The sequence below is a fragment of the Geospiza fortis genome, unplaced genomic scaffold, assembly GCF_000277835.1.
Source record: "Geospiza fortis unplaced genomic scaffold, GeoFor_1.0 scaffold114, whole genome shotgun sequence".
NCBI classification, from domain to species: domain Eukaryota; kingdom Metazoa; phylum Chordata; class Aves; order Passeriformes; family Thraupidae; genus Geospiza; species Geospiza fortis.
This window is the reverse complement of record NW_005054383.1, coordinates 198,616-212,818: the sequence shown is the minus strand read 5'-3', so window position 1 is coordinate 212,818 and position 14,203 is coordinate 198,616. Positions and strand designations below refer to the sequence as shown.

The window sequence follows — 14,203 nt, the reverse complement described above, 5'->3', positions numbered from 1 at the left end:
ACACTTCTTTTCTGGCTTTTATCTTAGGTTTTGGTTAGGTTGGTTGTTTTTTTCTCATCTCTCTGCCCTTTGAAGCACAGATAGAGATGCATTCAGGAGTTTGTAATGCTGATCCATGTTCGTTTATAAGCTGCTCCATGGTAACAGATGGTGGATACCTGCAGCCCAAGGTCCACCTGCACAGGTGGCAGACAAATGGAACATGAACAACTACCAGGAAGCCTGATTCAACAATAAATGCTTTATGACCAACTTGCTGGGCTCTTGAGCAGAAATAGGAAATATAAAAATGAACAACAGCGCTTCTCTTATTTTTTCTTTTTCTTAGATCAATTAGCTCAGCTGTTTTAGGCAGATCAAACCTTCTTGGGCCTTCTGAGCAGCTGGGCCCTTGTTTCAATAACTTTCCACTCATGTGATGAAACAATTTCCACAGAACTTGATTGGTTTATATAATTATATCAGTTAATACAAAAATGTTTCTCTCCCCAAACCTCTTCTTACTTGTACTGTTATAACTGTCAAAATAATAATTACGATGATTATACTAATAATGCCATTTCTGACTCTTCACTCACATGCTTCAAGGGCACATTTGATAATAAAGAATTGCATTAGCTAAAATCAAGGAGGACAGTCTCAGCTTGCACAAATAGTGAAAAGAATTTGCTGTATTAAAATAGATTACAAATAGGGAAGAAGATCATTGTACAAGATGCTGATTTTCTGATAAAATAATATCTATACTTTAATATAAGGATAAATACAAGAGGATATGGAGTTGCATGCTAAGGCTTAGGTGCCCAGGACGAGGTTTTAACTTTAGTCCTTACCTCAACTTATTGATTAGATATCTGCAAGGCTTTCTGTGTCCTTCTCTAAGAGTCTTTTCACTGGAAGACCCTGACAGAGACTTTACACTGTTGGACTTGGTGGGACCAACTGTCTTCAAACAATTCTTTTTTCCAAGAATTAAGCTGAAAAGAAATCTGCCCTTCCAGCCCAGGGATATTCCAAATCTATAGAAAGTCACAGTTCAGTAACTGAAACTTTTGAGTTGCTCACCCCATCAGCTCCATCTTCTCAGGTCTGCCTCCACTTCTGCTGCCCTTTTGCAGATTTTCCTCCTAGCACTGTAGACAACTGCTCTTCCTGCATGATGGTGTTTTACTTACAGCATAGGAATATTCTTTATAATTTATTTTGTTTTACTACAAGGATTTGCATTCAGTCCTGCTGCTTCTATGCCAGCTGATCCTTAATGCTTCGAGTATTAGGTAGTAATACTGCCATTGGTAATTTGATTAGGCTCAATGTGTGCCCTTTAAGTCCCTACAAAGAAAACAGGACTGATGGATTGAAGAAATCAAGTCGTTTCATGGTGTGAAAACAAAAATGACCTCTGACTTTTAAGGATCTTTGAAACTGCTAAAGTGATACTGAAACTAAACCAGTGAAATCATACTGTAAAAAGTTACTTCGTTTAGGTTTTTGCACAAGCTCTTAGACCTCATGTCTGCACCAGATATGGTGATCATATTTCCAAATGAAAGACTGCAAGGACTTCAGACTCTTTCTTCCTATAAAGGGAAGACTAAATCAAAACCACTTGTCTTTTATGAAGCAGCTGTCTGTGAGGGTACTCTTGAACCGAAGTAACATGATCCTGATCCACTTATAAAACAGAAGTCCCTCCCTGGGTGGACAACCAAGTGTTTAATGAAAGTCTGGAAGAGGAGAGTCACAAGAGTAGCACTTCCACAATGAAAAATAAGGTGATACGAAGGACTGAATGCTCCATGAAATTGCCCTACAGACCCTTACATTTCTGTATTCATTCCTGTAGCCATGATAGTATTTTGCTGTGTCCCTGATCACAGAATAAGCTGAGTTGGAAGGGACAGGGGTCATCAAGGTCAGCTTCCAGCCTTGCACAACACCATGCCCAAGAGTCACACTGTGCCTGAGAGCATTGTCCTGATGCTTCTTGATATCTGTCAAGTTTGGTGCTGTGACCACTGCTCTGGGGAGCCTGTTCAGTGCCCAAGCACTGGGGGAAGAAGCTTTTTCTAATATCCAACCTACACCTGCCCTGACACAACTTCAGGCCATTTCCTTGGGTCCTCTCACCAGTGACCAGCACAGAGAAGAAGTTGGTGTCTGCCCCTTCTTTTTCCCTCATGAGGAAGTTGCAACTGCAAGGAGGTCTCCCTTCAGTCTCCTTTTCTCCAGGCTGAACAGACCAAGTGCTCTCAGCCAGTCCTCATATGGCTTCCCCCTTCACCATTTTCATTGCCCTCGTTTGGACATTCTCTAATAGTTTAATATCTTTATTATATGGTAGTGATTAAAACTGCACACAATACTCAAGGTGAGGCCAGTCCAGTGCAAAGCAGAGTGGGACAATCCCCTCCCAGCCCGGCTGGCAATGCTGGACCTGGTACCCCCAGAACAAGGATTTCCCTCTTGGCTCCGGGGCACTGGTGACTCAGCTCCAACTGGCCCTTGACCAGGACCCCTAGGTCCTTTCTGCAGTACTGCTCCCTAGCATCTTGTTCCCCAGTCTGTCATACATCCAAGGTTGCCCCATCCCAGGTGCACAATCTGGCACTTTCCCTTGTTGAACTTCACATGGTTGGTGATTGCCCACTCCTCTAATTTGTTGAGCTCTCTCTGCAGGGCCTCCCTGCCTTCATGGGAGTCTACGGCTTCTCCCAATTTTGTATCATCTGCAGACTTGCTTAGTATCTCTTCCAGTCCTGTGTCCAAGTCATATATGAGGATGGTGAAGAGGACAGGGCCTAAGATGGATAGGTCTGTATTCACATACTGTTGTTACTGGTTCCTCTAAGTACTTCTCTCTTCATATATCCAGGGCTACAACTGTTCGTTACAAAGGCAGAAACCTGCGTATCAAAGCTCCCATGTGCAGGGCTTTGAAGAAACTCTGTGATCCAGATGGTGAGTATAAGATGCTGGAACATGAGGGTGTTCTAGAAGATGGCTGGAAGCATAGAAAGTGAGCAGGCTTGTTCTGGTGTGTCCATCGCTGGCAGGGAAATTTGGGCTGTTGCATGTTTGTCCTGGGCATAGTATTCTGTCTTGGCCTGTTTGCTCGTGTAACCCCAGTAACTTCAGGACTCATGCAGTTTTCTTACCAGCTAACTTGAAAAGGAAATACCCACACCCGACCAGCTCACTGCTGCTTTCACTGTATGTGAAGGTGCTAGTGAATCAGCAGTAGTATAGTGTTTAGCATTGAACATTTTCAAATTTTTTACCTTCTCCTATTCAGCTGTGTATGATTTCATTTTGGGGTTTTTGTTTACTTCCTTGTTCTCAAGAAGTAGAATCAGGCTGTTCAAAGGTCTGAAATACTGTACTGGCTTAAAGTTTCTAGAGGTCTGATTTTTGACACTGCTTGCTCAACTGGAATCCCCAGTACCACTACAGTGTCCAAGGATAAGAACATATTGAAACAAAAGGTAATTAAGGAAGTGGGCTCCACTGGTGAAGCTGAGCTCCTCAAGTTGTCTGTAGGTGATGGTGGTGTCTGATCTTTCATATTGTGTAACTGAGCATACAGTGCTGTGACTGAGTTGTCTTTGCTTTGAACCTTTGTGCTTCATCTCCATTCAGGTGTGAGTGATGAAGAGGACCAAAAGCCAGTACGACTTCCTCTCAAGGTCCCTGTGGAGTTGCAGCCACGGAATAACCATGCATGGGCTCGAGTACAGAGTCTTGCCCAGAACCCACGGCTTAGGTAATGGAGAACTGATTGTGGTGCTCAGAATAGGGAAATAGATGAGCAGCATCCTAGCCCCTTCCTCTTTCTTCAGGGCTCTCTTTGCCAGTTGGGCAGGTCAATTGTGATAATGCAGTTGTCCTAAGTGTACTTAGTCTGAAGCCTTTGTCTAACCAGTGCATGGTTTGTAAACATGAGTTATCACGTGGGAAAATTAGATTACCATTGTTCTTTATATCTTTTAATTTGAGTAATGAAGGAGCTACTACCTTTGGAGATGAGTACAGTTTGTGCCACTTAATGTCAGAGCAGAGGGCAAGTAAAATGGAGATAGTAGCCTTGGTTCTACTAAAATCTGTATTGCATGTACCATAGACAGAGAGAAGGGAATATACACAGTGGTCAGAGGTGCCTGCACCAAGGCTCTGAATGTTTCACCTGTACCCAGTGATTAAAGTAGCATGGAAAGTGTTTGTAGTTTCTCCCTTGAAAAACACTGCTGGTGCAGCTGTTCAGTGTCATCAGTGGCTGTTCATCCTGGTCCTTACATCTAATCCAGAACTTGGAACAGCAAACGTGAGACCTCTGTGATGTTGAATGTTGTTTCAAATGCAACACTTCGCTGTAGTGACCAAAGATAATGATAAAAATATCCCTTCTCTTCTCTGCATTAGGTTTATTTAGTAAAATGCTTTCAAAAAGTAAATGTTTGTCTTTTGTGCCCTTTTTTCTCTTTTTATACTTTATGTAGTAGCTTCATGCTTTGCCTGCACTTCTGCAGTTCAGCTAAGTCCTGCCATCTTTTCCTGTCTTCTTCTATCTGGAAAAAAATAGTTTCTTGAATCATGGCAGTCAGGTTTATCTGACAGGCTTTTAGAATGTTTGAGTTGTCACAGTTGTGAGTTAACCGAAATTTTAAAGTTGTGGGGTAACATATGTTTTTTGTTGTGGCCGTTTTTCTTAGCGCTTGGGAGTGTTCTTTGTGCTGGCATTATAGAATGCCAGTTTATTCCTTAATTCCCCTTCTAGCATCAAGGTTAGGACTTGGAGCTCCTGCTGACAGTTGTTCTCTGTTCCCTCGCTCTGCTTCTCTTGCGTACAGGATGATCGTGGAGTTACATCGGAAGGTCTCCAGCCTCCTTGAATTCCTGAAGCAGAAGTGGGCTCTACATGAAGTGCGGGTTGTATCCTTTTCCTGCTCAGTCTGTTCCACGTGCTGTGTCCTGGGAGAAATTCGCGTCCTATTCCGAGTTCAGTTTTGCATCGTAGAAGTGAATCTACTTCATAAATATACCAGTCCCTGCTTAGTAAAGACACAGATAAAGTCTCAGCATCACTAGTGGAAGCTTTTGTGGGAGATCCCATAGTGTTCTGCTTTTACCTCAACTCTTCTCTGTTATGATCCCATAAAAGCTAGTTAAGAAAAAATTATGTTCCTGACTTTATTTAGTTTACTCAAACAGGGATCTTAGTCTGGTTCATTATCACTGGGTGACCCCAGTACAGCCTGGATAATAACTGACTATTCTTTTTCCAGTTTCAGCCAAGAGATTAAGGACAGATCTTTGCACTTTGTGCAGTTTCACCAATATAGGCTTAAGCTTCTTGTTGAGGTAGCTGCTGATACCTGCAATGTATCTGCGCTGTCTGAGCCGTACAGTGTTCAGGGTGTCCCTGCCTCTGAAATTTGATCCATGCAATAGAAGGATTTGTGAGTTAGCAACTGTTCTGTTCTGAACCTAGTCCTTCTGACTTGTAGGTTTTATCCACTTCTTTGGCCTTTCATTCAGGCTTTTCTGTTTAATTTGTGAGCCTGGAAGAAGCAGCGGCATAGCACTTGAAACTCTGAAGGGTGTCAGAGTGTGTAAGGTGGAGTTTACTGCACTCATGAGAGGCTGCTTTGCTGTGCAGTGTTAGAGGTTTTGCTTGGTTTTGTTGGAATTTGTTGATTGTGGTTTTTTTTTTTTTTTACAATTACAGTGGTGTGTGAAACAGGGAGGTAATTTTGTTTGGAATGGATATTTGGGCTTGTAGCAGGTCTTCACTGCAGTCTTTATCACCACAAAGAACCTAATTTCTGATTATAGTTGTCTTCACTATAATCTGTGCGAATAGAGAATATATCCTCGATCAGCTAGGTTTTCTTTTATTTTCTTTTTTATTTTTTAACTTGCAAAATAGGCTCCCAGGTGCTTTTTTGGAAGGGGCAGATGACTGTTACATTCTTTGACACATCTTTTTTCAGCGTAAAACACTTGAAGAACAGCAACTTCAAGACTCCAGAGACTCAGAAACAAGAGGCAGCTTCTCAGAGGAGAAAGTGATGCTCCATCTCTTTCCAGGGGAGAACTGTACCATCACTCCACTGCCTGGGGTAGCCAGAGTGGTCCACTCCAAGGCCTTCTGTACCGTACATTGGCAGGAAACGGGCAAATGCAAACAGAACGCAAAAGACTCTCACTTACTCCCTCCTGCCCAAATCCTTGGCATACAGAGTGGTCAGGGGACAGCAAGGGGACAGCTGAAATACCTGCGGGGGATGGAAGGTAAGGGTGTGGGAAGGGGAGACAGCACTACAGAGCCCATCAGAACCTTGCAGCCTACAACTGAAGTTTCTGCAAGCACTGAAGATGGTGCCCCAGAGCCTGTCCTGGTGGACGGAATAGCCTCAAATCTTGGCATCACTAATTCCCTCCAGAAACCACCTTCTGGACTTCAGGATCCAGGAGGACACCAGGAAAAGGTGAGCTCAGTGGCCCCCTGCATGGAGGGCAGGGAGGCCCTGGCTAGTGACCAGGCAGGTGTGCTATCTCCGTGCAGCACAGAGTGTGCTTGCAGCAGGATCCCTGATGTGGAGGAGCTCTCTCTGCTCGATCCATTCCCACGGTACATGAAGTCCTGCCAGGACCTAATCGTCCCAGAGAAATGTTTCTGCACAGACAAACTGCATGGGAAAGACTCTGTTTCAGCAGCTGGTAATGCTTCTCCAGTGGCTTTTCCAAGCAGGAGGAGTGCAGAGACCTCTGACTCTTGTTCCCAGCTACTGAGAGGTGGTGTGGCTTCCCCTGGCAGCAGCAGATACGAAACTCAGGTGAGCCACAGCCAGGGCCAGCAGCTTGATGCTTGTACCAAGGATATCACGGATGCAGTAATGGAGGATTCTCAAGAGAAGCTGGGCTCCTCGTTTCCACCTCCACCTCAGGGACAATCCAGTACAAAGTCTCTCAAGGATGACCCAAGTCGGCTCTCCCAACAAGTTAGAGAAGAAGGATGGAGTCTGCGAACCTCTGAGAGCCTTACACTGGCTGAAGTCTACCTCATGATGGGCAAACCGAACAAGCTGCAGCTGGAATATGACTGGTTGGCTGTCTTGGAGCCAGAAACCCAGCATGCTAGAGAGCAGATATCCGAGTCAAGTGTTGTCCCTGCATGTCCTACCTTGCACAAGCAGAGACTCTTGAATTGCCTTCTGAGACTCATCTCTACTGAAGTCAATCCCAAACCAGTAAGTAGCTCTTGTTCATGCACCAGATGCTAAACTCTGGTTTCATTTGGGGAATAATTGCCCAGTTGTGCATTCACAATAAATCGGTAGCTAGCCATGTCAAGAGCTTTGGAGATTCCTGTGTTTAAGTTATACAAAAATCACCACACAAGACAGCTGGCTACAGAGTGAACTTTGCTTCAATATGCTTTTTATACTACCTTTTAGCTTCTAGTTTGCTGTGAGTCTCATTGGTGTTCCAGTGAACATTTAACGTGATTACTCAAAAGATCAGTTCTGAGGCGAGGTGCCTTCTGTTCTCTCTCAGATTCATGGAACCTTAAAACAGTCCAGGTTGGAAGAGGCCTTGGAAGCTCATCTAATCCAACCTTTTGTGGGAGATGGAGCCTGGATGAGATTATTATTGCACATGAAAACTGCATTGATTTTCAATATTTATGTAGTTCAAATTACACAGTGTGAGAGTGAAAAGAAAATATTTCTTCAGAACAGCAGAGTCAGTAGAACTGTGCCTGCCTCAGTTGATTTGTGTAAAAGTTCCCAGACTCCAGGATGGCTGTTCAACAGTCCCAGTCCTTAGGCAGACCTTAGGGAATGAACTTGCTTTCCTTCTTGTGCTTTGTAAACCTGTATTTAAGATTTGCCCCAATGATACTTGGGCAGCCAATTCCACCTAGTGCAGCCAATTGAAACTTAGTAAAACATCTTTTAAAAAGACACAGAGTTTAGCAGATCTACTCAAAGGCCTCTGGTAGATACAATGAGCTAAAGATTCTGTTCCACCTAGGATGCAAATGTATCACTGTTCCCAAACACAGAGTTCTTTAATCCTTGTTTGTTGGTGATTTAACTCCACTCAAAGTTCCTTCTGATGCTGATTCTACAGACATGGAATGAAGGATTTTATAAATTTAAACCCATCTTTGTTCAGATGCAGCTCCAGATATAGACTTTGTTTAAACTGCAAAGGCCTTTGGTCTGACATCTTACAGATCTGGGCTGCTGTCTCCTCTTTGGCATCTACTTTTACTTCTGGTGACACAGGTGACAGCTAGGCATGACATGATGAAACAATCACAAACTATAAAGAAGGACATCCCTGAGACCTGGGGGGAGAGGAATTGAAGAGAGGGGGGAGGAACCAGCAGTTAGGATTTGCATGTGTTTTTCTGTCACTTTCACACTCTTGGCTGTCTTATAGTAGCATAGCACTACTGAACAATAAAGGAGCTCTTTAAGGATATGTACTATATTGTACGTTCCAGCAAAAAAAAAAAAAAGGAACACAACCTTTAATTTGTCAAATACCACTTTATTCTAACTGTTTTTCAGAAAAACATACTCTCCTTGAAACATGAACATTGTGGCACTGATATTGCAAAGGCCAGGAAGATATTTACAGCCTCACTGAAAGCACTGTAGATGTCTTTAAAGTTGCATTTCATCAAATAATGACAGGAACTATGGTATTTTTGCCCCAGGATATTTTAAGAGGAAGGATTGATTGTGTGCATCCCTGCTGTTTTCTCCAGATAATCTGTAACAGCCAAAGTAGCCAGCTGTGCTGTGGTTCATTCTTTAAATGAAAATCATCAGCATAAAATAAACTGTGAAGTGGCATTGCACTTGAGCAGTGGGTGTAATTTTAAGCCTGTGATTGCTTAAAATTAATTTAAAAGGGAGGGTTTTCTAGAAAACAGTTTAAATAACCTAATGAAACAACTGGGTAGGCCTGTAAAATTATCGATGCGCATGTGTCTCTTGTTAGTGTTGTGTTACAGTGTGAAAGAGAAGGGAAAAAATTCAAAACTCTACTTGATTAGAATTAAGAGAGAATTAAAATGTTTTTGTCTGCTCTCACCAGAGCAGCCCTCTGTATGGAGTTTATGAAAAATAGCTTTGCACTGAATTAAAACCAACACTATTTTTTTCTCTTTCTTTCTATCCCGCGGTGATCCAACATGTTGTGTGAAGCTTGTTGAGTGTTAACCCAATTGTAACATAAATTAATGTTTTGAATTGGTGACATCCAACAGTGCTAAATGGGCAGGAAGGTAATTTCAGCTGCCCCTCACGCCCACTAGGAGATATTGCTTACAGTACTTTAAGGTGTTGTAGTATGTCAGATTTTAAGTCTTCCTAAGTACAGTGAGTTTCACAATACATTTGTTGTACCAGCACAAAATGTTCATTTAATGTGCATTTTCAGACGCCCGAGATGAGCTCTATTGCCACATCACCTATAAAGCCTGCTCAGGAGGAGCAGGCCCTGACTCCCCCAGGAAAGGTAATTGCCATCAACACCAGGAGTCCCGGCTGCGCACGGAATCAGTCTGCCCTTCGCAACAAGACTTTTTCTCCTGGTGCTGCTTCCAGCTCCTCAGGTGAGTATTCCTAAAAATCCACAGTACCTCACACCATAATGAGAACTTCCCAGAGATGGAACACTGGAAGGAGTAGTGCTCTTACTCTTAGGAACTTCGCTGTCTGAGAGCATTGGTGTGTGCTAATTTGCTTTAGAATTGTCCTAAGTCCAGTGCTGCTTTGAATCTTGAATAACAATGCACATCAGTAATGCAGTTCACAATCCAGAAGAACTCTCCTTAGTCACTCTTAGAGAAGATGCTTGGGTTTTTTTGGGAGCTGTGTCATGGTTTAATCCCAGCCAGCAACTCAGCCCCATGCAGCTGCTTAGTTACTCCCCTCTGGTGGAATGAGGGAGAACTGAAAGAGTAAAACTGAGAGAACTCATGGTTTGAAATAAAAACAGTTTATTAGGGAAAGCAAATGCTGTGCATGCAAAGCAGAGCAAGGAATTCGTTCCCTGCTTCTCCTGGGCAGGCAGGTGTTCAACCAACCACAAGACAGCAGGGCTGCATCATATGTAACAGTAACTTGGGAAGGCAAATGCCATCACTCTGAATGTCCACCCCATTCCTCCCTTCTTTCCCCAGCTCCTTATGCTAAGCATGACCCCCCCATGGTGTGGGATATCACTGTGGTCAGCTGGGATTATCTGTCCTGGCTGTGTCCCCTCCCAGTTCCTCATGCATCCCCAGCCCCCTCACTTGCAGTGTGGGGTGAGGAGCAGCAAAGGCCTTGACCAGTGTAAATCCTGCTCAGGAGTAACTAGAGCATCCCTGAGTTATGAGCACTGTTTGCAACACAAATCCAAAACTGCCACTGAAGAAAATTGACCCCCTCCCAGCCTGAACCAGTACATGCTGACTGGCACAGGGTGTGAGATATATCAGCTTACAAACCAGGCAAATAAATGCCCAGTGTAAAATCTGTTGATAAGTATGTACTGAAAATTTTCTGTGCCATCCTGCCACTATAGGTTTAAATTAAATATTAGGAAGAAATTCTTCCCTGTGAGGGTGGTGAGGCCCTGGCACAGGTTGCCCAGAGAAGTTGCGTCCGCCCCGGATGCCTGGCAGTATTCAAGGCTGAATACTGCAACCTGGGATAGTGAAGTTGTCCCTGCCCATGGCAGGGGGTGGAATGAGATGAGCTTCAAGGTCTCTTCCGACCCAAATCAGTTGTGTGATTCTATGATTATAAGATAGAGAATGATTATGAATTGCCTTTTCTCTAATAGGAGGTATGGCTGCTGTAACCTGTGAGCCCCAGCCATGCAGGCCAAGAATTTTGGTTCTGTGCTTCAGCCCAGTTGCATTTGCCACCAAATGTTTATGCCTTCAGAAAAGTTTGTGATGGTGTTGGGATTACTCAGATCAGTTGTGATTTTTAGGCAGTCCTTTTCACACCCCTGCTCTGAGAAGCAGTGAACCCTAGGAGCAGGTTAACTGGGTTAACTGGTGCTGTAAAGCACCTGTGTGGATCTTGGCTACCTCAGAGGGACAGGCTACCAATGCTGGCTTTCATCCAAGCTGGCTGTGTGCAGAGGGAAATCCTACCACATTTTTTTTTAAACTTAAACATAAATAGAGAAATTTCACTCAGACAAGTTACCATTATTTCACTGTGCCAAATGTATTTTGAAGACAGTCTGTCTTTGGGAAGGTCTTTGGTAAATTGATCTCCGCTCCATCACCAGATTGATTTTATTGGGATTCCACTTCAAATTACTATCGGGAAAGAAGGGGTGGGGAGTGTAAATAAATCATAAACACTGTAAAATGGCTCTGTGATTGTATTATCTTCCTCTACATAAGAAATGGTAGATATAGTTTGTTTACTGGGATAGGCCCTCAGGTATGCCTACAAGCCGAACAGATAAACTGATTATCACAGTCTATGTGGGGCTGAAAATAGGGCTTCAATTCTGGTTTCTTCAGTAGTGTACAATTACATTGACTCTCATACTTCCAAGAATTCAAAGCAAGTGAATATTAGTGGTGTTCATAGCAGGTAAATACTGTCAGTTTGCAGGTGGGACAACTGAAATATGGAGAGATTCCTGATTTTGAAAACAGCTGGTGACAAAGCCTGAATCCTTAAGTCCCAGCTCTCTACAACCCTTCAGCTACTAAAGAGTTGTTTCCTTTTTGTTTTCACTTTATTTAATTTAAATTGCTGTTAAAATATTCTAGGTTTGAGAAACCTCCCTAGACCTATCTTGGTGGCTAGTCCTTCAAGTTCTGGGAGCACTGAGGCCGACAGTGGACTGTTTGCAGTCCCTACAACCCTGCCCCCCAACAGCCGCCATGGGAAACTGTTCCTACCCAGCAAGGAAGCAGAGCTGACCTTCCGGCAGCACCTGGACACCATCAGTGTAAGTGAGAGGACTGAATAGAAAATGCAGCATGGTGTGCATGAGCCAGCTTCCAGGAGGTATCACAGGGATTCTGAATTCCTCAGAAAGTATGGCCTGCCTTGTGAAGCAGTGCTTCTTATCATGTTTAAGTTTAACATTGTATTAAATGAGCTGAGTGAGATTTTAACTATGTAACTGTGCTTTGAACTGACATTACCTGTTCGGGTAATTCAGGTAATTCAAATCTGAATGCCATCCCACAGCCTGATGACACTTATTTGCTGTCTAATTAAGTTGCTCCAGCAAATATATGTGCTAGATTTAGCAAAAACTTATCCCCTTCTGATGTGTAGCTAATTTTAACATAGCCTCATTGCTGTACATAAGTCAAATTCTAATTTTTATGTACACAATCTCAGTAAGAATTTTGTAGGAAGCTGAAGTAGTTGGTAATGAAATGGCTTTTTGGGACAAAGCTTTATCTCTATAAAAAAAGAAGAAAAAATACATCCTTGGTGGAAAATATTCTGACTCTAGCAGGAAGGATATTGTGCTATCTGAAACAAAACATAGTATTCTGGTTAATTCTTAATTCATCTTTATCGAAAATAAGAATTTGGGGGATATAATTTATTCTGTGTCTGGATGCTTTAAATACTTGTAATGCATTTCCTGTTGTTGTCCAGATGCAGTCGGACTTCTTCCTTCCGAAGCCCAGGAAGTTACGGAACAGGCACTTGCGGAAGCCACTGGTAGTACAGGTCAGAGCAAAGTGTAAATGCCTGTTTTGCTCCCTGAGCATCAGTAAGGCTGTAGTAATTTGTACGTGACAAAAAAAACCCCTGAATTTCCCTCATGCATCCACTGGAAATATAAAGCTGAAATTATGAAGGAACAAACACTTCAATCTCTAGTGTAATTAGCCATGTTACATTCCCTGTATGAAGAATATCAACAACAGTGGAAGTCCAGTGCCTAAGGTAGTTTGGAGAAATAAAAAAGCCTCAGGAAGAGGCTTTTGAAACCTAGAAGCAGGTTCTGCTACCTGGGCCTTCTGGCACTGAGGCGCAGGCAGTGTTGTCCCTGTACTGTCCTGTGCTGGCGGTGTTGGAGCTGGCAGCCCTCTTAACTACAAAATTTTCCTTTATATCCTTTTCCTGCTTCCTTCTCAGTAGTGGATGTTAAACTGTGGTGGATATAAGCCTCTGTAGTGAAATAAGCCATAACACACGCTGAAAGAACAATGGTTCTTGGGGAAAAATGGGACTTGGAAAAAGATGTATGGAAGGAATGGCCGGTTGTCTTGGTGCTTTGGTGACAGACAGGTATTACCTTCCTTCAGACTGCTCTGTTAACCCTGGGAAAAGGCACATGTGACAGGGACACCAGAGGCAGGTGAGAAAAAAGAAATCTGAAACCTGATTAATAGTAACCTGGGGAAAACAAAGTTCACAAGTGTCACTATACCATTTTTTTCTCTTCTGTTGTGTGTAAGAGTGGGGGATGCAGAAATTACCCCTGGACTATTTTTGATCCTGACATCTTCAGATCTGGGCAGTTTCATGTGTTTTAAGAGCTCCCAAGCACACACAGATGTCTCACTCATCTACACTTGCTGAATTTTAAGGGCAGATAAGTTTGTACACAGACTAGGTACCATGCTTAAAATTGCTTCTGAGAGAGATTTGTAAATCACTGCAAGTATAATCAGAGAGGATTATAGTTCTAATCAGCCTTTCTCTGAGAATTTCCATGTGGAAATACTTTGTTTTAGTAGTTCACAGAGAAAACACATCATTCCTTTCTGTAGCTTTTTTCTCAAGAGCACACTGATCACATTGCTGTGTCTGGTGCATGATAGTAATGCTACAGAAATACTCTGCTATTCTGAAAGGTCTTGTGAACTCCTGCAACTTACACCATGAGTGTTACTGTCTGTGTTTAAATCTGTTCTGGTTTCTTGTTTCTCTCACATAGAGAACACTGCTCCCTAGACCGTCTGGAAATCCATCCCAGCATGTCTGTTCCTTTTCTATCTTATCCAACTCATCCATTACAGGTGAGTCTAGCACTTCTACAAACTGAAAAGCGTCCCTTAAAACTGCATAAAGAAGTAATTTCTAAAAAGAAGAAAATACTCTTTCGAAATGACAGTGTCACTAGCCTTCAGGATGATGGAATTGCTCTCCTGGATCATTGTGAAGCAAGTCATGCTTTTTATAAAATTTTTTTC

At 42.9% G+C, this 14,203-nt stretch overlaps 1 protein-coding gene across 2 annotated transcripts in view; it reads left to right on the top strand.

Annotated features, from left to right (window-relative positions):
• Positions 1-14,203, top strand: part of CRAMP1 (cramped chromatin regulator homolog 1) — a 46,557-nt gene that overhangs the window by 21,070 nt on the left and 11,284 nt on the right. For both annotated transcript variants that reach the window (XM_031060425.1, XM_014308758.2), the window contains exons 6-13: positions 2,876-2,961; positions 3,640-3,763; positions 4,848-4,929; positions 5,991-7,250; positions 9,460-9,634; positions 11,807-11,988; positions 12,657-12,731; positions 13,948-14,029. In XM_031060425.1, coding sequence (XP_030916285.1) covers positions 2,876-2,961; positions 3,640-3,763; positions 4,848-4,929; positions 5,991-7,250; positions 9,460-9,634; positions 11,807-11,988; positions 12,657-12,731; positions 13,948-14,029 — 2,066 coding nt within the window. The remainder of the gene's footprint in view (positions 1-2,875; positions 2,962-3,639; positions 3,764-4,847; positions 4,930-5,990; positions 7,251-9,459; positions 9,635-11,806; positions 11,989-12,656; positions 12,732-13,947; positions 14,030-14,203) is intronic.